The sequence below is a fragment of the Brassica napus genome, unplaced genomic scaffold, assembly GCF_020379485.1.
Source record: "Brassica napus cultivar Da-Ae unplaced genomic scaffold, Da-Ae ScsIHWf_752;HRSCAF=1088, whole genome shotgun sequence".
NCBI classification, from domain to species: Eukaryota; Viridiplantae; Streptophyta; class Magnoliopsida; order Brassicales; family Brassicaceae; genus Brassica; species Brassica napus.
Window position 1 is genome coordinate 48456 of NW_026016802.1, and position 23212 is coordinate 71667.

At 37.2% G+C, this 23212-nt stretch overlaps 2 protein-coding genes across 2 annotated transcripts; both read left to right on the forward strand.

Moving 5' to 3' along the window:
- Positions 1–11603: 11603 nt before the first annotated feature.
- Positions 11604–13168, forward strand: LOC125605488 (AP-2 complex subunit sigma-like). Its single transcript, XM_048775203.1, has 6 exons — positions 11604–11753; positions 11816–11914; positions 11980–12030; positions 12173–12346; positions 12804–12863; positions 12971–13168. The coding sequence occupies exons 1-6, from the start codon at positions 11751–11753 to the stop codon at positions 13010–13012; spliced, it is 429 nt and encodes a 142-aa protein (XP_048631160.1). The 5' UTR covers positions 11604–11750; the 3' UTR covers positions 13013–13168.
- Positions 13169–21183: 8015 nt separating this feature from the next.
- On the forward strand, positions 21184–22893 carry LOC106435184. The gene is made up of 4 exons (XM_013876051.3): positions 21184–21570; positions 21692–21769; positions 22307–22403; positions 22501–22893. The coding sequence occupies exons 1-4, from the start codon at positions 21460–21462 to the stop codon at positions 22794–22796; spliced, it is 582 nt and encodes a 193-aa protein (XP_013731505.2). The 5' UTR covers positions 21184–21459; the 3' UTR covers positions 22797–22893.
- Positions 22894–23212: the final 319 nt, after the last annotated feature.

The following is a 23212-nucleotide window of genomic DNA, read 5'->3' on the forward strand; positions in this document are numbered from 1 at the left end:
GTTTGAGTGGTGGCTTGGCTCTATTTTGGAAAAGCACCATCAAATTGGATATTAAGTATGCGGATAAGAATCTGATCGATATGCATGTTCAGTTTGGGGAATTTAGTTTTTTTTTCTCTCGTGTATATATGGTGAGCCTTCTCATGAAGGGAAAAGTATTGTTTGGGAGAGGCTGAGCAGGATTGAAGTTGGTAGGAAAGAGCAATGGTGTTTGGTTGGTGATTTCAATGAAATTCTGAATAATAATGAGAAATTGGGTGGGCATGTTAGAGCTGAAGAGTCTTTTCAGCCTTTCGGGGATATGCTCTCAGCGTGTGGCGTGGAGGAATTGGAGTCTTCTGGAGACAGGTTCACTTGGTCGGGGCAGAGATGGAAAAAATGGATCCAATGCTGTTTGGATAGAGCGTTTGGGAACAAGGAATGGCTGCGACTGTTTCCTGGATCCAATCAGAAATTCCTAGACAAGCGGGGTTCTGATCATAGGCCGGTCCTGTTGAATCTCCAGTCCTCTCAAGTAGCCTTCAAGGGTCAGTTCAGGTTCGATAAAAAGTTTCTCTTTCAACCCATGGTTAAAAAGAAAATCCTTGAGACTTGGAGTACAAGAAGTGCTGGTGCTGAGAACCGGAATGTGTCTAAAAGATTAAGAGACTGCAGAGGTGTTCTGAGTCGTTGGAAGAAATCGAGGGTATTTAATGCAAGAGACAGGATCCACTTACTTGAACACCGTCTGGAATGGTTTGAGTCTAGGAACTACCCTTGCTTCCATGCTATCAGGGTGATCAAGAAAGAATTGTACAAGGCCTATAGAGAGGAGGAAATTTTCTGGCAGCAGAGAAGTCGAGAACGGTGGCTACGTCATGGTGATAGGAATTCTAAATTCTTCCACGACTCAGTGAAATCTGATCGCTCAAGGAAACTCTTAAGCAAGATTAAGGATATCAATGGGATTGAGCAATGGTCGGAGGCAGCAAAAGCTCAAGTTGTTGTGGACTACTTCTCTGTTTTGTTCAAATCTTCGAACCCATCAAGTTTCCAGCTGATATTTCAAGACATGGTCCCTCGTGTCACGGCTGCTATGAATGAAAGATTGGTGGCTGATGTTACTCGTGAAGAAATCAGAGATGCCGTGTTTAGTATCAAAGCTTCTAGTGCGCCTGGACCTGATGGTATGACTGGGCTGTTCTTTCACCAATACTGGGACATTGTGGGTCTGCAAGTAACAGCAGAAGTTCAGAAGTTCTTCAACACTGGGGTAATGCCGGATGATTGGAACTTTACCCACATTTGTTTGCTGCCTAAAGTTCAGGATCCTGAGCTGATGAGTGACTTACGACCAATCAGCCTGTGCTCGGTCCTCTATAAGACTATCTCGAAGATAATGGTGCGCAGACTGCAACCTTTGCTGCCTGATATTATTTCGGTCAACCAGTCGGCTTTTGTAGCCGAGATACTCATCAAACATTGGAATTGCTCATGAGGCGGTTCATGCTTTACGCTCTCATCGTGAGGTGGAAAAGGAGTTTATGGTGGTAAAAACGGATATGTCAAAGGCCTACGATAGGATTGAATGGAGTTATTTGAGGAGACTGCTAGAAGCTCTAGGATTTGATCAGAAGTGGGTTGGTCTTGTTTTGGCATGTGTGTCCTCGGTGTCTTTTGCGGTGTTGATTAATGATCAACCTTTTGGCCTCATAAAACCGCAACGAGGGATTCGCCAGGGTGACCCTCTATCTCCGTTCCTTTTTGTGTTGTGCACGGAAGGGTTAACTCATATGTTAAACAAGGCAGAAAAGGACCAGCAGCTTTGTGGTGTAAAGTTTTCAGAGCATGGTCCATCTATCCATCATCTCCTATTTGCCGACGACAGCCTCTTCATGTGCAAGGCGTCGGAGTCGCAAGCGAGGGTCCTTCATGTTGTCTTGCGGACCTATGGAAAAGCCACGGGTCAAGCCATTAATGTACAGAAGTCGGCGATATCTTTTGGTAGATTGGTGAGGCAGGAGGAAATAGATTCTATATCTCAGGTGCTGGGAATATTTAACGAAGGAGGCTCCTCCAAATACCTCGGGCTCCCGGAGTGTTTCAGTGGCTCTAAGGTTGACCTTTTCGGCTATTTACGAGAACGAGTCACTGCTCGGCTCAATGCTTGGTACCTACGGAAGCTCTCTCAAGGTGGCAAGGAGATTATACTCAAAGTCGCAGCTTCTGCCTTGCCGGTCTTTGCCATGTCAGTTTATAAAATCCCAAAGACAGTTTGTGGTAAAATTGTATCAGTTATGGCTGATTTCTGGTGGGGGTCTGACTTACATAAGAGAAAGGTGCACTGGATAGCATGAGACAAACTGTGTTTGCCAAAAGATATCGGAGGTATGGGCTTCAGAGATTTTGAGGCTTTTAACCAAGCGCTTCTTGCTAAACAGGCGTGGAAAGTGCTATCTGCACCTCAATGCCTTCTTGCTCGGTTCCTGAAAAGTAGATACTTCCCTGAGGTTGATTTTTTAGAGGCGAAACTTGGAAACCGTCCATCTTATGGGTGGAGGAGCTTGCTGTTTGGGAGAGAGTTGCTACGGAAGGGGATTCAGAAGAGAGTAGGGGATGGGAATTCAATCAATGTGTGGTGTGATAAGTGGTTTGAAGATGAGCGAGATGGGTATGGGCTTAGAGCTCCTTGGATCAAAAACTGCACGTTTGATCTTAATCTTAAAGCGAGGACTCTGATTGACTTTCAGGCGAGAAGATGGAATCACCAAGCGCTGGAAGAAATATTTGTTCCTTCGGATATTGAAGTGTTGCTGAGGAACCAACCAGTAGTTACGAGAGATGACTTTTGGGTGTGGAAATTAAACAGGTCGGGTGCTTATACTGTAAAATCGGGTTACTGGTTGGCGTCAAACGAGAAGAACAAGGAGCTGCGGGTGCTGGCTGAAGCGAAGCCTTCTCTTAATGATCTCAAGGTGCAAGGTTGGAAGGTGCATACCTCGCCTAAGATAAAATTGTTCTTGTGGAATGCCTTGTCGGATGCTCTCCCGGTATCAGAGCTTATTCTTGCGAGAGGTATGAAATGTGATGAAAGGTGTCAGGTCTGTGGGAGAGAAGGCGAATCTACCAATCATGTTTTGTTCCAGTGTGATATAGCGAGACAGACCTGGGCGCTTTCGTACATCCCTACGCCGCCGAGAGGATGGCTGGAGAGATCCATTTATGAGAATATCTCTTATATGTTGTCGATGAGTAAGAATGTGAAAGTTGATCCTAAGATCTCAAGGGCTTGGCCTTGGATCCTATGGTATCTTTGGAAGCATAGAAATGGTTTTTTTTTTGAAGGAAAAAGCTTAACGCCTGATGTTATTGCGAGCAAAGCGTATAAAGAAGCTGATGATTGGTTCATGGCTCAACAGATAGAGGGAAGTATGGAGAGGGAGGTAGCGGTATGTCCGCCTGAAGCCTGTCCTCCATTCATTGCGCCTCCAAAAGGATGAGTGAAATGTGAGATAGGAATGGAGTGGTCAAAAGGGAGCTCTTATACAGGTGCGGCTTGGATAGTTAGAAATGATGTTGGCAGAGTCCTACAGCACAGTAGAAGAGCTCTCCCTGCTGTTCCGACATTATTGGAGGCTAAGCTTCAAGTCTCTCTGTGGGTGGTGGAAAGTATGAGAAGTCTTAGATATCAAAAGGTGAGCTTCTCATCTACTTTTGATGATCTGTCTGAAGCGGTGGTTAAGCCTTAGTTGTGGCCGGCTTTGCAATACGAAGCTTCGGATCTAAGGAAGGAGTTGCAGGTTTTTGTACGGTGGGAACTGAAAGTGGAAGCTTTGGCTTCGGTTAGATGTGCTTCTTTCATCGCACAGAGTGTGGTTAACCTTGGTTTAACACAGTCCTATGTTGCCTCAGGTCATATTCGGTGGCTGGACAATTTCTTTGTAAACGAAAGAAGTATCTCTTGCCAATTAGAGTAGAGGGAGTATATTTTGTTTGGTTATTCTGGAGGTTGAAAGTTTTTGGGAGGTTTAGCGCTCTTGGTAGGTTAGAGACTGAGTGGTTTTTGTGATCCAGATGGTATGTCATCTTTGAACTTCTGAAGATGTATGTTGGTTTCGTTTATATATAAATTTCAATTTGAGGAAAAAAAATCGGTTTAGCATACTAAACCAAATTTAAAAAATACCTAACCCTAATCTAAACCTACTGTATATTCTCCGCTGCCTGCCGCCTCCTCACCGAGCTTCTTCGTCTTCAACATTCAAGCCGGCTCTGCCCACGACCCACCACTGCTACCTCCTCCATCAATCTCCTCTGCATCCTTCATCAATCTACTGTGCATCCTCCGCTTTCCTTTATCAAGAACAAAAAAAATCAGATTCAAAACAGAGAGAGAGAGAGACGTGACCGGTGGGGGTGGTGACGAGCGTGACAGTGGTGGTGGTGAAGAACGCAACTGAATGGAAAGGAGCATGGTGGTGAGAAGCTTGACGGTGGTGATCCTCTTCGTTCAGATCCATTTGGTTGATAGAAGAAGAATAAATGAAAGATGAGCAGAGGAGAAAGAGAGATGGGAAGAGGATAAGAGATGAGATTAGATGAGATGAGAAGATCGAAGAGGTACAGAAGAAGTATAGAATCATGTGGAGGAAGAAGAAAGGAAGAAAGAGATAATACAAACATAAAATATTAATAGTGAATTAATCTGACCCCTAAGATTAGTATTACCAACTGTAAAAAGTAGGGGTGGGCATATCGGTTTAGTTTCGGGTTCGGTTTGGGTTTGGTTTGGTTTGGTTAATTTGGGTTTTATAAAACTCAACCCAATTAAAACCAAAGTAGCTTTGGTTTGGACTCGGTTTGGGTTTAGTTTGGTTCGGTTTAGTTCAGTTTGGTTTAGATTTAGTTTGGTTCTTTAAAAATCTATGAAACAAAAAACAATTTAAAGCTCGATGACAAAACTCTTAACCACGTCAAAAGAAGAAATACATAATAAGTAAAGAGCAGAATATTTGTAATCTAATTAGCGTAACAAAGATTTGTAAGCATTCCAAATCCTATTAACTAAAAGACTATTTGCATCTATCTTTTTGTTTTTATTGATCCTATAATAACTTTGTTACATAATTTAGAGAATGAAAATTGGAGAAGATGAACGAAACGAGATGGCTACGATTTAGATACTTATAGTTTTTAGGTTTTGTTTTCAGTACAATATTTAGGTATTAGGATTATTTGAATCATATTTGATTTTTTTTTTAAAATATATGGTAGTTAAGAAAAAATGGAAAACGAAACTTTAACTAAAATTTACAATATGTTAACATATATATATATATATTGGATTATTGGTTTGGTTCGGTTTGGTTAGGTTTGAACCCAAACCAAACCAAACCATTCGGGTTGAGTAAAACATGAATCAATTGGATTATGTAAAGATCACGGTTTGATTTGGATCGTTTTAACTTCAGTTGGTTTGGTTTGGGTTTTTTGCCCACCTGCGTAAAATTCAAAGAATGGTGATCCACGCCTCACTTTTTTGGCCCAATCAGAATTAAGCTGTTAATTCTTTTTCTTTGGTCATCAAATATGCTTCTAGTTCACTTATATATAAATGGGTTTATATGGGGTTTAAACAAATGAATTTAAATTTAAATAATAGATTTATAATATAGGATTTGATTAATGACTATGATTAAAGTTAAAAGTTTAGTCTAATTTAAAAGTTTTAAATATAAGATTAATGTTTATGATTGTTTATTTGGAGTCTTAGGTTTGGGGTTTAGAGTAAAATTTGAGAATACAATTTGAAAAAATTTGATTAGTATTTATGTTTAAGTTTTGGTGTTTGGACTTTATGATTTGGGGTATAATATTTAGAGTTATACTATAGGGTTTGGAATATAGTGTTTGAAGTAGTATAGATTTAAATTTTGGAATTAATTTTTTTAAAAATATTAAATTTTGAGTATAAGTTGATATTTGTTGTTAAACTTGGAAAATATTAGAGTTACTGTTTAGATTTATGATTTGGGTATAGAGTTTATATATAGATTTTAGGGTTTGTAATATAGAGTTTGAGTTTAAATTTAAAATTTCAGAAGTTATTTTAAAAGTGATTAAATTTGAGTTTAACTTTAAAATTTTGAGGTTATAGTCTGAAAAGATTAGAGTTTAAAATTTATTTTTAAAGTTTAAGGGTTAGAAACATGTTTAGGATATAAGGTTTCAAATAGCTACGAAATTTTCGTGGCAAAATTGTGGCTATTTCGTAATACCCACAAAATATTCGTGGCAAATTGTACCTAAAAGATATTTTGCATATTAGCCACATAACATTCGTAGCAAAATCGTAGCAGTTTGTTGCTACGTTTACATTCGTAGCAATATCGTAGCAAATTTTGCTACGAAATTGATATGGTTTGCTACGTTTTACGCTTCGTGGCAAGTTCATAACAAATTCATTGTTTTTATTTTGCTACGAAAATAACGTAGCAAATTCGTAGCTATAGCGATTTTTTCTATTTTAGAAAAAAGGGTAGCCAAATATGATGACGACATTGACGAGTGCTAATCAGACCATCCGAGAAGTTGGAAATGGCAAACCTTTTTTCTGATGAACCAACGACCAATTCAATCATGCCAAAGGTGATTATCCATGTTCTAAATGTCCAAGAAAGCCTTGAGCTTGATGGTTTTCAAAAAGATTAAAAAACAGACTTGTTTGAGCCAAATGGAGAAACCGATCAAATATTGGCTAAGAGAAAAGATGGATTTCGACCAGACCTCAAATGGACATGTCTTGGCCCATATCAGGAGCATATTCTTCACTTTTCAAAGTCATGGTCGTGGCTATATCAAGAGGCAGTCCAAGTTTCAGTCAAATACTTTATTTAGTCAAGTCTTTGTTTTCGGTCTTTTATGTTTTATTTTTAGCACATTCTTCTTTGGATCTTTACAACTTGTAATCCTATAAATAGGGCCTAAGATCCACGAAATAAAGCAGATAGTTTTCCCCTTTGTTTTGAGTTGAAACTCTTTGTTCTTTGTAGAACTTTTCTTTGTTTCTTGTTGAGTCATATCCAAGTAAACATTCCTCAAAATCGTTGGACCTGTGAGTCATATCAAGCAACGACTAGAGACCCTTCTTTTGGTGGACTTGTGAGTCATATCAAGCACCAACTGAAGCCGAAAATATCGGAGGCCTTCCGCAACCTTCGTGCGACCCTTCAATCCACCAGTTCTCCATCCAGAGTTCATATCCAGACAAAACCAGTAGAGTGATCCGTTCCTAGGGTCCTTCACCCTTTAATATTCATTCATTTATGATATTGATTTTTATTCTTATTACTCTTGATTGTTTTCATCTGTTATGTGTAAGGAATCATTTGTTAAACTAGGAGCATTGCCCCCGCGCAAGCGCGGGGTGGTGGAACAGAATTCTTGTTTCTTCTCAATATTTTTTAGCGTTATTGTATCTGTGAATTTTTCGTTTGGGTTGATCATTGTTTTTCAAGTTTTTATTGTTATAGGGTTAGAGTTGTGATGATGAACTGTGTATGCACTGTTCTCCACTCATGAATGACTAAATTGTGTTAGTAATGTGATTGATATAATTTGTGGTGTTGCTTGCTGTGTCACTGAGACTTATTTTTTGTTTGATTTTTTAATTTGTTACTTGTATTGTTGAGATTACATAAATTATATTAAGGTTGTTGAGAGTACTTTTTGTTTCTGGATATTTTTTTCTCCAGTTTAGTTGTGTAAGTTGTGTGTATTAAATAATAATTTTTTTATTCTTATTATGTTGGTTATATGTTTTTTTTATTTTTAAACTTGTTGTTTTTACTGAGCCTTTAAAACAAATACATGAAGACTTGTAGAAATAACTATAAAATGAGTGACAATTAGTATTTGGGCCTTAATGGGTTTTAAACGAATATATGTATTTTTCTCATAAGAAGACAATAGCATTGACCTATTGACATTGATCATGTAAGCTATTTTCAAAAGACAAGAGAAGTGAGCAGGTGAAGATGTTGTTGCCGCCTTTGTGTTTGTTGGGATTGTCTTTTGTATCTCCTAGTGTGGTTGTGTTTGTTTCACTTTTATTTGATGGGTAATATGTAAACAAAAATCATTGCTAGTTGTATTTATCAGCGTTTGTAACTTACTCTGCTTTTTTAAAGGTAATTTCACTGATATTGGTTGTCGTCATCTTCTTCTTCGTAAGCATTTGCGAAAGTAAATTTGTAAATTATTAAATAGCTGGTAGTGTAGTTTGTATTTGTTTAACTTTCTCAATGAATGTGTCGTTGAGTTTTAGTTGAGTTGATTGGTTTGGTATATTTGTTTTGAAGTTTATTTGTAAGATTAGACAAAAAGAGAGGTGATCATTAATGATTCGTCTTTTTTGGGATTCTAGTTTTTGGTGTTTTGATTGTTTGAGTTATTGTGGTTTCTTTTAAAGCTGTAAAATAAAGATTTGTGTAAAATTAAATTGATAAGTAAGAGAGATAAATAGACGACCACAAATCTTGGGTATGAAATATTTTTGATTATTGATGTTAGAACAATATAGACAGTAATATAAAGGGAATTATGTGTTGATTGTTTCTTACGGATCAATGAGGAGATAGATAACGACTCGCGTTGTTTCTTTGGTGAGGTCAGAGCCCTGGACAGAACATATTTGCCCAACCACATCTGCGAGTTTAAATATCAGTTATGATATCGAAGCATTATATAAACCCAAATACAATATGATAATATACCTGGGAGTTCTAGGTTTGTGTTCGCAATCACTTGGAGAGTGTCAAACAGTCTAATCTTGACTAGCGATTGATCTCAGGAGCACCCATGATGACTTCATGAATAATGGTTAGTGAGATGAAACAAATGAGGAATGAATGATCAGTTATCTTGTACATGCTTGAGCACCTAACGATCGACTCTCACAATAGAATCTACTTTCAAAGATGGCATATAATGATTAGCACGTCCGACGGGAGTAAACCCATGAATCACGAAATCTGCAAATAATATTATTCAACAAAGAATCAGGAAATCAATTAAAACAATTATGTTAAATAAGTGTGATAGATCAAAGATTTAACTTACCTTTTCATCAAGGAAGAGAACCATAATTCCCACAAACTCCCTGTCTTTCTTGAAGTTCATGGAATCCCAGAAGCGGAGGAAGCCAGAGGCTATGTTCTGACTACTACGACCAAGACGGAGAGACTCGAAGGTTGAGTGACTGACGCCGGGACGCCGGTTTGAGGAACTGGAGAGGCAGAGATAAACATTTTCTAGAAGATGGTTAAAGCTAAGAGGAATCAATGAGTTTGGTTGAGATGAAAATTGGGTTCATCAAAGATGAGAATTATATATATAGGGTTTACAGAGGGGCTACAAATCAGGAACATTTATGATCAAGCGATTTAAGATGGGGACATGAAGAGTTCACCGGTGAAAAAATAGATTACGAACAAACACACAACGCAACTCTGTAACTCAGGCTTTTTTGAGACAATGATGAAAAGAACTCAAACTCATGTTAAACGACATCAGTTTACAATATGGGAAAACTATAATTTTTGCAAACTTGAGTTTTTTTCATATAACGTAATGAATCTCATTTAAAAATGAAACCCATAATACACTTGTAGGTCTGACCCTCAGAGGAAGCCAAAGAAGCAATGGCTTCCGACCTTCATAAATATATATTAGGTTCGGCCATCAATGAACAAAGTATCATTTAGTAAAATGTTGTTGCTTATATCCTAATAACCCGGGTTCGAACCATAGGCCTGACACTTTTTCACACTTTTTAAAAGTGGGACACACATAACGCTGACGTGGCGTGCTGAGGAGTGAGAAAAAACTTAACTATTATAATATAGATTATTGGTTAGTTCCAAGACGGATTCATGGCTTGTTAAACAGCAATGGTAGAATAGAGATACTTGTGTTTTCTTTCTCCATCTAAATTTCTGCTACTTCTTGATCTATAGTAGCTAACAAGAAATTGTGTTTATTTTTGCTTGAACATCCCTCGGCTGATCAATTTAAGCTAGTTTATATGAGTTTGACTTCTTAAGGGCAATAAGAATTGAGTTAAGAACTAAAGTGAACGTATCATATAATCAAAATGTATTTAATCTATTAGTTTGTCATTGAGCATTGATTACTTGAATGATTTAGGATAGTAAGTCATAAATATTAGCCTATCTTGAGTTATTATTACTATACAAGAACGTGAATCCTTTATATAATAAAGCGTAAGTCACGTGACGAATCAGACGATGCCACATAATAAATGTTTTAAAAAATTCAAAAAAAAACCAGTTAAAAAGATAATGCTTATAAAGTTGAAATGTAAAACAATTATTCAAAACAATCCACGACCCACGGCCTTTTTCTTTGCCCACTATCTTTTGCTTTCCCATATTTTTATATATTTCAGATTGGATAAACAAATATTGGAGGAACTCTTCATTGATCTAAAAGATAATATGAAAGATCTATGATCATTCTTCAATTTCAAAATCTTAATTCAAATTTGGGTTGTATAGAATGTCTCGAGCCAGTGCTGAAATTGATTTGTAAAAAACAGATCTCAACAAAGCATTTTTGATATTTCCTAGTGAAGCTATCTTCTTTTTTTGTACAGTTTCGTTGGCTTTGGCAAAACATCACTTCACTGTTAACCGGTTTAGAGTTAACAAGGTTCAAGAAAGAGAAGAAGAGAAAAGCATACACAAATGCAGAAGAAGACTTGGTTGAATTAGAAGAACTGATTTGATAAAAGATAAATGCACATCTATTATTTCACCATGACAAAAATTATTCACTGTTTGTTGCATGGGCCTTTGAGATAGGGGTTTTAAAGGAACTTGCTTTTGTAGAGAATGGAGATCATAACAAGATGTTGAACTTGATACGAGTTATTTCTGAACCTTCTGATGTCTGCGATGAAGAATCATCGACAAAGCTGAAAAAGAACATGTTGTGCTCCCTTGTTTTAGATCGGCGGTGCTTTAGAACACATCTCCAATAAAAATATATAGGTGAATATGTCATTTTTAAAATAGATAAATTATTTTTTAAAAAAATAGGAAATAGAGTGTATAGTAAAATTTTCTAATGGGAACTTATGAAAACTTCATTAACACCTCTAATGTCATGTGTCCATTTATTGTTCACTTATTGATCATTTAAGTCTTCTTAGAAATTTAAATTTAATTATATAAATAAATTATATTAAATAGTAATACTAGTTGATTAGATACTTGTTTTGACATACTTACCATGATTAACATGTCTCTTAACTGAGATTCTTAGATTCTGGTAAGAGACGATTCTTAGTTTTTCTTAGATTTTAACTAAGAAAAACTTAGAACTGTCTCTTAAATAAGAGATATAAGAGCCGTCTCTAAGTTGAAAAGTGTAAAAAAACAAAAAAAATATCAAATCATGAGTTAAGAATCCCGACATATGTTGTTGCTTTGTTTAAACCATATTGTTCAAATGGGCTCAAATTGTCCAACGTATAATAATGGTTAATGAGTGAGAGAGTTGAACACCATCTTTGTAAATGTAATGTCTTTAATGGGCTTTTTTTCACTTTCGAAAAATGACCTGAAAAAAAGAATAATTAAATTGAGACCATTCCAATAAGTGTTAACTGGGAGAAGCAACCCGCAAGGCTGCCGAAGATCTTACGAAACCTTGGATGCGTTTGCTTGTGTTGTGTGATTCCGGGAATAATGGTATAAATGGTTTTAAGATTCTTCGAATTCGATAATCTGATATCTCAATTTTGTCTTTGCAGATCCGATTCATATTGTTGCAGAACAGACAAGGCAAGACTCGTCTTGCAAAGTACTATGTTCCTCTCGAGGAGTCCGAGAAACACAAGGTTGAATACGAGGTACAATAATTCAATTCTCTATTCTTTCTCCCTTCTTTGTGCTCTGATTCTTAATTTGCTCTCAGGTTCATAGATTGGTGGTCAATCGCGACTCAAAGTTCACCAATTTCGTCGAGGTTTGTTAGTTCTTGCTTATCAACGAGATTAGAGTTTTTGGTTTAGTTTCAAGATTCTTGTTACAAAAGTCAACTAGATTAGGGTTCTAAATCATGCTTGCTTATATATGTTACTTTTTGTATAATCTTTGTTTTGTTGCAGTTTAGAACGCATAAGGTTATATACAGGAGATATGCAGGGTTGTTTTTCTCATTGTGCGTTGACATAACAGACAATGAGTTGGCTTACCTTGAATGCATCCACTTGTTCGTTGAGATTTTGGACCATTTCTTCAGCAATGTCTGTGAGCTTGATTTGGTTTTCAACTTCCACAAGGTAACCCCCCAAAACATCTTTCTTTCTTTCTTTCTTTCGTTTATCCTTTTATGTTACTTCTCAAACTGTTTCAGTCTCCTACTTCCCTGTGGACGACCTATGATTAGAGTTAATTGTCATTGTTTTATGATTAGCAAATTCTTCCTTGGACATCTTAGTATCTTACGAGTGGCTTTCTCGAAAAACTTAGTGATGATTTTTTAGCTTTATCATATCAAAGCTTGTTTCTTTTTTTTTTTTAATGGATAAAGGTGTTGCTCTGAAATTTACACATGAGTTTTTAGTTGATATTAATTTACTTACTAATTTAGTGATGATTCTTGTTTGGCATTATCATATCAAGGTAAGGCAAAAGACTGATGAGTGATGGATAAATTATGTTGCTTCGAAGTTTCTGTATTAGTTCTTTATTTGTTTTTTAAATTTTTACTAATTCACAATTGTTGTTTCATGTAAGGTGTACTTAATACTGGATGAATTCATTCTTGCTGGAGAGCTTCAAGAAACAAGCAAGCGGGTGCGCCCATAAAACCTTTTTTTTTTTCCTTCTTTTCTCAGAGCAGTTTTTCTCGTTTATTGTTGGCAGTAAACTGAAAAGTTATCCATCAACTCTCTTTGTTGCAGGCGATCATTGAGAGGATGTCAGAACTGGAGAAGCTCGAGTGATGAGGTTGGGATATTATATGATAGTCAAGAATGAAAATGAGCAGTATGAGTCTTCCTTTTTGCTCCTCTCTGTTATGTTCTGTCTACCTTAAACACACACCTTTTCGTTTTGATTTTTTAAAACTCTAATGATAAACAAAACATTTATTTGGACAACTCAAAGAAAGAATATGATGGTCTGAGACATTGTGTTCAGATGCAATTGTCTTCTTTCGCACTGATGAAAAAGAAAACCAAATCATGTATTGTTACTGCAATTCATGATGGTTTAGGTTCTTATGAATTTCACTAAAAGCATTGCCTTTACCAAGGTCCCTGTTCATTTTCAGTCTCGCATTAAGGAACATGGCCTATGTTGTCTGATTTTGAGTAGTACGCCGAATTCTAACTCCAATACAATAATCACCTTGATCCACCTTTGAATTTGTGACATTAAATACGCCAGAATTCCGATTTCACAAAGCTATTGAATAAGATCATCCAAAACTCCCACAATTTAAACTATGTTAGAAATATGAGATAAGTGTTGCTGTGAAAGTTGTGTCTTTCTCATTAGCTCTCACTATCAATATATAGTGGAGGTTCGCAAGGGTTTACAGCAAGGAGAGAATCTACACATTTAATACATATTGACTACAAAGATATAGACTTGGTCAAAGCTCATAAATGCTCCGGTTGAATGAGTCTTCATCTTGACTAGTCTTGGACGGATGTAGACGGACCGGAGACGGGTGTAGACGGACCGGATAGTCGGGTCGGATGTAAACCTCCTTGATGGTTAATGGCAATCCACATATCCATATCATGGATTTATAACACTCCCCCTTGGATGCCATAACCATATCGGGCTTGTAATGTGCTAACGTTGCCTCATTAAAACCTCTCCCGGAAAACCCAAACCCAATGTGGTAAAAAGGGAAACCAAGGAAAGGAAAAAGAGTACAACACACATTACTCCCCCTGATTTGGACATCACTGAAGGTCCTTGAGTCTTCGCATGCCAATCTGCTGCGTGAGCTTCCTGAATGTGCTGGTGGGAAGTGACTTGGTGAAGAGGTCGGCTGAGTTCTCACTTGACTGGATTTGAGTGACGCTGACCTCCTTGGATTTCTGCAACTCATGTGTGAAGAAGAACTTGGGTAGTACATGTTTGGTTCGGTCACCTTTGATATACCCATCTTTGAGTTGAGCAATGCAGGCTGCATTATCCTCATATATGATGGTCGGACCATTGTCCTCGACCATTCCACTATCTGATCGGATGTGTTGAGTCATAGACCTCAACCATACACACTCACGACTTGCCTCATGCATGGCTAAGATTTCTGAGTGATTAGATGATGTGGCTGCTATAGTTTGTTTCATGGAACGCCATGATATTGCAGTACCACCATGAGTGAACACATAACCGGTTTGGGACCGACCATGTTGTGGATCAGATAAGTAGCCTGCATCAGTAAAGCCTACTAAACCATCTTTGGTTTCATTGGTATAAAATAGACCCAAATCCTTAGTTCCTTGAAGGTAACGTAGGATATGTTTAATTCCATTCTAGTGCCTTTGGGTCGGACATGAACTAAAACGGGCTAGGAGGCTAACGGCAAAACATATATCTGGTATAGTGTGGCTAGCCAAATACAGTAACACTCCTATGGCACTGAGGTAAGGCACTTCAGGACCCAGGACATTCTCATCATCCTCCTTAGGACGGAATGGGTCAGTGTCCACTCCAAGGGACCTCACGACCATTGGGCTGGTCAATGGGTGAGCCTGGTCCATGTTAAATCTCTTGAGTACCTTTTCTGTATATGCCATTTGATGCAAAAGGATTCCTCCTTTTATGTACTCAAGTTGTAACCCCAAACAGACTTTAGTTTTACCTAGGTCTTTCATTTCAAACTCTTTCTTGAGATATTCAACTGTTTGGGCGATTTCCCCAGGGGTTCCAATGATGTTCAAATCATCAACATACACTGCTATGATAACAAATCCATTGTTTGCAAACTTCTTTATAAAGATACATGGACTGATAGGGTCGTTCTTATAGCCAACTTTGGCAAGGTATTCGCTTAAGCGATTATACCACATTCGACCACTTTGCTTAAGTCCATATAAGGATTTGTTCAGCCTTATGCAGTGTTCTTCTCGAGAACCTTTATTAGCTTTAAGCTCAACACCCTCTGGTAATCTCATATATATTTCATTATCCAGTGGACCATAAAGGTATGCGGTTACAACATCCATTAACCGCATATCCAAATTTTCTTTGATGGCCAGACTTATTAAAAATCGAAATGTAGTTGCATCCACCACAGGGGAGTATGTCTCCTCATAATCGATGCCTGGTATTTGTGAGAATCCTTGTGCTACAAGCCGTGCTTTGTATCTTACAATTTCACCATGTTCATTTCTCTTCCTCACAAATACCCACTTATATTCCACTGGTTTAACATTATAAGGTGTCCGGATAATCGATCCAAAGACATTCCTTTTCTTAAATGATTCTAACTCCACGTTTATGGCTTCTTTCCATTTGAGCCAATCTGATCTTTGAGTGCACTCTAGTATAGACGTGGGTTCATTATCCTCATCTAAGTCCATCACATCAAGGGCTACTTGGTATGCAAATATATCATTGATGTCGACATCTTTCTGGTTCCATCTTGTCCCAGACATTAAATAATTAATCGAGATCTCATCATTAGCACCTTCAGTACCATGAGGCTCGGCGTCCCGAGTCTCATTGGTTGGTACCTTAGGCATGGCCATTTCGGCCTTGTCTGGACAATCTATGACCTCGGTTTCTTTTGCACCTTTCTTTAGTTTCCGAGGTCTTTTATCTTTGGAACCAATTGGTGTACCACGCTTAAGACGTGCTTTTAGACTCTGTAGCCACTTGATTGTGTCCATCTTGGACATCAATACTTATTGGTGCATTACAAGCTGGTATATAGGACTTAGTCACTCTTTTCGGGTCAGCAAAGGAATCAGGCAATTGATTAGCTAGCTTTTGCATATGAATGATTTTCTGGACTTCTAAATCACATGATTGAGTCCGAGGATCTTGCCATGATAAGGATGTTTGATTCCATACAATTTCTTTTTCCAGCTTGTTATTTTCTCCCCCTAATGTTGGGTACTCTGATTCATCAAAATGACAATCAGCATATCTGGCCTTAAATAAATCTCCAGTAGTAGGCTCAAGATATTTAATAATGGTTGGAGAATCAAAACCAACATATATTCCCATCCTCCTTTGAGGTCCCATTTTTGTTCTCTGTGGTGGTGCAATAGGGACGTACACAGAACATCCAAATGTTTTGATATGGGATACGTCTGGCTCATGACCCGAGAGTAATTGGGATGGAGGATATTTATGTTCACTGGACGGCCTTATGCGTATTAATTCAGCAGCATGTAATACCGCATGTCCCCAAGCTGATACTGGTAGCTTCGACCTCATGAGTAATGGTCGAGCAATCAACTGGATTCTTTTAATGAAGGATTCGGCCAATCCGTTCTATGTATGTACATGTGCCACGGAGTGTTCCACACTTACCCCCATGGACATACAGTAATCATTACAAGATTGGGAACTGAATTCACTTGCATTGTCAAGACGTATAGTCTTTAGTGGAAAATCTGGAAAATGGGCTCGCAGTCTTATGATCTGTGCCAATAGTCTTGCCAATGCTAAGTTTCTAGATGATAATAGACAAACATGCAACCATCTGGTCGATGCGTCAATGAGGACTATAAAATATTGAAATGTCCCACAAGGTGGGTGTATTGGTCCACATATGTCACCATGTATTCTTTCCAGAAAGTTTAATGTTTCCTTACCCACCTTTCCAGGTGATGGCCTTATTATTAATTTTCCTTGTGAGCATGGAATACATGTAATGCTCATAGGGATAGTTATCCTATCTTTCAAGGAATGGCCAGTTAAGCTCGAGATTATTTTGCGCATCATGGATCTGCCAGGATGGCCAAGCCTTTCATGCCATTGTTTAAAGGCTTCTCTGAACTCATTAGGAATTGAAGTGTTAGCCTCACTCGATTTTATATTGGCACAATAGAGGCCTATTGATATAGTAGGGATAGTCTCTAGGACTTTCTTATGGCCTTGGGCATTTTCATAAATCAAGAGGAATTCTTTCTTTCCCTCGCCCCTAGTTTCAACATGTAGATCATTCATGCGAATGTCTTTGAAACTTAACAGATTTCTCTTTGATTTAGGAGAATATAATGCATTAGAAAATTTTAAATGCGTGCCTTTAGGCATCACTAAGTGAGCCGGGCCATGGCCTTCAATAAGGCTGGCCGTGTCTGCTATAGTATTGATATTGGCACTCTTTAAAATGAGGTTAACAAAATATTTTTTGTCTTTTAATATAGTGTGACTTGATCCACTATCCACTACTAGCTGGTTCTTGTCTTCTTTCATTTCTGAAAATAGACAAGAGTCAACACCTTAGATATTACTTAAGGTTTAAAGTATGTTTTAATGGCTTTGTTTTATGTTCTTAATAATTTCAACTTTGTATAAGGCATATATAAAGTAAAAACTTTATTTCATATATAGAATTGCCAAAGTCATAGAACATGAGAAACAAAAGACATAAAGCCAAATCAAGAATTCAAAGTGCAAAGACAAAAGCAATATGATATCGAAATCTTCATATTCAGCCACTTGTAAGGAGGTCTGAAGTCTCAAAGTCCTCATGATCATCTTTGTCATGGGCTTGATCATCCTCATCGTCTAGATCATTCTCATCATCATAATGGACCAAATTTGCCTCAGAGTTCTTGCCCTTTATGCTCTCCTGGTAGAGCTTAACAAGGTGTTGGGGAGTTTTGCATTTATTAGCCCAATGATTGGTCATCCCACAACGATAGCAAGCAGATTTGGTCGAGCTCGAGCCATGGGTTTTGAAGTCGGACTTATACCCACGGTTAGCTTGATGACCTCGGCTATAGCCTCGGCCTCGGCTATAGCCTCGGCCTCGGCTGCGACCAAGATGGTCTCGTGGTTGAAATCCACGGCCACGTGGTTGAAACCCACGGTTACGACCTTGGCATCTACCACGGCCTCTCATGCGACCATGGTATGACTCTCTTGGAGTCTCATCCTTTGGCTCTACGGCCGCATGTGCCTCAGGCAATGCTTTAGCACCAGGAGGCCTTAGCTCACTGTTCATCATGAGTGACTCATTGTTTTGCTCAGCTAGCAACAAACAAGAGATTAAGGCAGCATAAGTGGAGAAACCCTTCTCTCGGTACTATTGCTGAAGCACAACATTGCTGGTGTGGAATGTGGAGAATGTTTTCTCCAACATATCAGCATCAGTAATAGTCTCACCACAAAGTTTCAACTTTGAGACTATTTTGAACAAAGCCGAGTTATACTCTTCCACAGGCTTATAGTCTTGGATTCTCAGGTTTCTCCAATCATAAAGGACTTTTGGCAATATCACAGTTTTCTGATGATTAAATCTGGTTTTCAACTCTGTCCAAAGTTCCAGAGGATTCTCAATTGTGAGATACTGGTCCTTGAGACCTTCAGCAAGGTGATGGCGAATGACAACAATTGCCTTGTAATTATCCTTGTCTGATGGCTCAGTGCCTTCAGTGATAGTATCACCAAGGTTTCTGGACCTTAAGAGGATCTTGGTATCAAGCTTCCATTGGAGGTAATTATCTCCGGAGAGATTGAGGGAAGCATATTCAAGGTTGTTGATTTTTGACATCTGAATCAAATATCCATAAAGGAGTAATGATTCATAATATAATTCAGGATTTGAATTTATATGCCAAGGAGATTGATGATTTATAATAATGATGGTTTATTATGCATTTTATTTTCAGAAAATATTTTATATGTATTAAGATAAAATGTTCAAGATATTTGTAAACCAAAGTAGATTTTCAAAATCGGTTAAAACTTCGTTTATAATTTCGAATAAAGCAAATGTACTAAATTTTAAATGGAAACCGATTTTGTCTAACTATATGCAAACAGTGTGAATCATTTAGATGCAAACAACATGAACCACTTCAGACGAACTAGTATCATCATTGCTAAAGCTATGCGAACATGTATGTTTGGTTTCAATTATGTGATACCTATGTCCAGTTTTAACAATATGATAGTTGGATGCATGCAAAGGTCAGTTCATGGATGATTCAAGTTTGATCTAATGATTTACTAAATGATGCTATCAGGTATGCAAATGATCAGTACATAATTTAATCATAGAATCAGGTTCAAGGATGAAACTAGATCAAGTTTTATTTTAACTAGCAAACTATGTGATCAAAATTCAGTATGATATAAAATCGGTTCATGGTTGGTTTAATTAACAACAATATAATCAAATGATTTTCAAACAGATTTCATTCTACCTTATGACATATCAAGACTATGGCTTATAAAACTTTTAGAAATAATTTTCAGTCAAAGATATACACTTAATAAAATCAAACAAGCATTTATAAAATCGATTATGCATTTATAAAAATCATAAAAGGTTTTTAAAACTTTGATAGTTACAAAAAAAATATTATAGTCAAGGATATGCAATGAATGATTTTAATTTCGATTTTATTGATGGGTTGACTGATTTTTAGGGAATCTGGCCGAAAATGGCACATCAAGGATTTGATGGAATTTTGTTTTGGCCAGATTATACACTTATGTTTATCACATCTGGTAAAATGGCCAAACAAAAGGATTGAATCAAAGGTTTAAGCTTTCTCTACTATATTTTATGATTCATAAGTTTTTATAAACAAGATTCATGTAGATCTTTAGGTATTTTAATAAGTTTATAAGTTTTTAGAGAAACATAGTACCTTTAGAGAATTTTAAGTTTTATGGATTCAAAATAATTTTAGAATCAAGTTTCATATGGATCATATGGATCATAGAAACAAGATTAATATTTTAAATCCATAGATTGTTTATAAGTTATGGATTCATATAGATCCTAGATTTCTTTCAGATATAATGGTGTTCTTTAGATTTCAAGGTTTTGATTTGTTTACCCTTTTTCACCACAAGAATCTGAGAGGACCACCGTGAGAGAGAGGCTGAGAGTTGGCCGGAATTTGAGAGAGAGAGGAGTTTTCCGGCGAGAGAGAGAGGTGGCCTGGTGGAGAGAAGGCTGAGCGCCGGTGGAGCAAAGGCTGAGCACCAGAGGAGCTGGCCGGAAAGGGGAATGCCGGCGGAGAGAGCTTTCTCAGGTGGAGAGCACAATCGTGCTGATAACGTGTTAGAAATATGAGAGAAGTGTTGCTGTGAAAGGTGTGTCTTTCTCATTAGCTCTCACTATCAATATATAGTGAAGGTTCACAAGGGTTTACAGCAAGGAGAGAATCTACACATTTAATACATATTGACTACAAAGATATAGACTTGGTCAAAGCTCATAAATGTTCCGGTTGAATGAATCTTCATCTTGACTAGTCTTGGACGGATGTAGACGGACCGGAGACGGGTGTAGACGGACCGGATAGTCGGATCGAATGTAAACCTTCTTAATTGTTAATGGCAATCCACATATCCATATCATGGATTTATAACAAACTATTCTATTACCAATTTACCACCGACTCATGCGCATATTATGCTGGCGTGTTATCAAAGGCTAGCGTGCATGCGTCTGCGTCCCATCTATTCTATTCAGCGGCCGAGCTCGGATAACTCTCAAAATCACGTGTGAACTGGGGTCTGCGGAATTTTTGCACAAACGATTCCTATAACTTATTTTTATAAAGTAGTTATAGTTATTTGCTTGTTTTAAAAAAAAACTTTTCTACGATGGCGAAAAAACAGAAAAGTTTTAATATACAAACAAAATACAGAGGAAGAAAAAGTTGAAGCGTTCACTAGTTTTGACACGTGTTTTATACTATCTAGCTGGACAAAAAGTCCGTGTTAACGTCCGGCTTAGAATTGTGCATTTTAGACACGCATACCATAGCGACGGTCCAGAAAAGAAGAGAGAGTTGAACCTTTCTCAGAAAATACGCAACAGAACAAGAAAACTAGAAATATCCCACGAATCTTCTCTTTTCCTTTGCAGCCACGCTGCCACACCAAGGCATCGTTTTGCACTTTATTGCACAAATATGTGTCGTTGTATATATATATGTGGTATAGACCTACGAAAGCTTCGAAAAATAAAGCAAATATAGAGCAATGACCACCACTAGATTACTATTGCGTCGTAATTCAAAACCGTCGGATCTCTTTCGTCCATCATCTTCTTCTTCTTCGCCGTCGTGTTCCCTGTCACGCACAAGAATCCTGAAATGCTCGTTGGGGGGTCAGAATCAGAAACCGCCCATTAAAGATAAAGATAGAAAATCTTCGGTGGAGGTGAAAGCTTATGTGCCTACTTCAGAGATCGTGATCAAAAAAGACTGAAGTAAGACGAGGACTGATGGATTCTGTGTTTCTTGTATCACATGTAACTGATATTTTTATCACGGAGTTAAGGCAAGCCATCAAAAGACGGGCATGGAAACTGCAGTTGCAGAGGAATATAGAAAGGGTATATCTACTTATCTCCTAATATAGAAAGTTTTTTTTTTGCATGGATCATTTTTTGGATATTTCATCATTTTATAGAGAAACATTTTGTGAAACCATTTTAATTGTCTAATTGGATGCAGGTGATACTTGACTGCAGATTCTACACCCTATTTGCCGTTGCTGGAACTTTATTAGGTTCTGTACTCTGCTTCTTTGAGGTAGTTTTCTTCTCCAGCTTCAATTATATCAAAATATAATTTTAACATAATGTCGTGTAATAAAACATTCATGAATCCAATCAAAATATTTCTTCAGTGGAAACTATTTTGTTGAACTACATTGTAGCTATGCATATGATCCAATATATCACATTTCTGTTCAGCTAAAAATGACTACTATAGTAAAAAACATGTAAAATGAAAAAAAATTCTTTTCAGTTTCTTATATTTCTCAAATATCTCTAACTATTCAAATCCACACAAAGGTGTACAGATATATTGGTCCCAACTAAATCCCCTTCTAAATATGTGGAATTTAAAAACATCACAAAATGAATAGAATAACTTTTGTCGGTTTGACAAAAAGGGATTAATTTCCGTCCAATTTATTAGAAGGGGCAATTTTTATTTTCCGTTCAAAATGAATAGGTTTTCAAAATTTCGTTTTAATAAAAAATAGGATAGAAGTTTACATAACCTATCTTATTATTCGATGACACGAATCAGTTGAAATCTAATGTTACGTGCGATTTACAGGGTTGCTCTCGTGTCCTAGAATGTTATTCACATTATCTTAAGGGATTGTCGCATGGAGTAAAGAGTAACACAGTTCATATTTTAATCGAAGCCATTGGTATTGCTCTAATCCTGATGACTCATTGAGTGGTGTGCATGACTTTCTAGAGTGAAAGCACCTTGACCATCTTTGTTTATAATCTCTAAAACTGCAGATATGTTCTTGTTCGGCACATCCATGCTAGTTCTAGGAAACGCTTTTTACAACATGTTTGTGAGTTGCAAAACAAACCAAAGCAACCAATCGATTGGTGAAGTAAAGGCCAGAATAGGGTATGCGGTGGTAATGATACTTCACGTTGGGATGATGGAGAAGTTCAAGACGACACCATTGGTGACATGTATGGACCTCGCTTGTTTTGCTGCATCACTCTTCATTTTATCGGCTTCTATGTTCCTTTTGTCTAAATTGTCTTCTTCACGAACTACTAAAACCGGCGAAAGAATTTAATTGATAGATAGGATTGTCGTCAGTTACTAAAGAAAAACAGCTTGTGGTATAAAACTATAGTTTAGTACATAAATATTTTCCATTAGTTTCATTTTCATATGTATAAAATTTTCAGATGGTTCAGAAAAAAAATATTCTTCTAAATTTTTTATTTTGATATGAATGTGAATTTTGACATAAAGAGATACAATCAGTTTTGAAGAAATAAATCCTAATGCATTTGAATAGCTAATCAAAGAGCATAGATGTCTCAGAAAGCCCCCTGAAAGCTATTGAAAAACCTAAAACAAATAAGGTTTAATCACAATCCTAAAGACAGACATGATTAAAGCTTAGCTTCTTTTTTTTTTGTTTTAATCAAGATTAAAGCTTAGCTAATGTAAAATTTTTCATTACAGACTCACAGTAGATCGCAA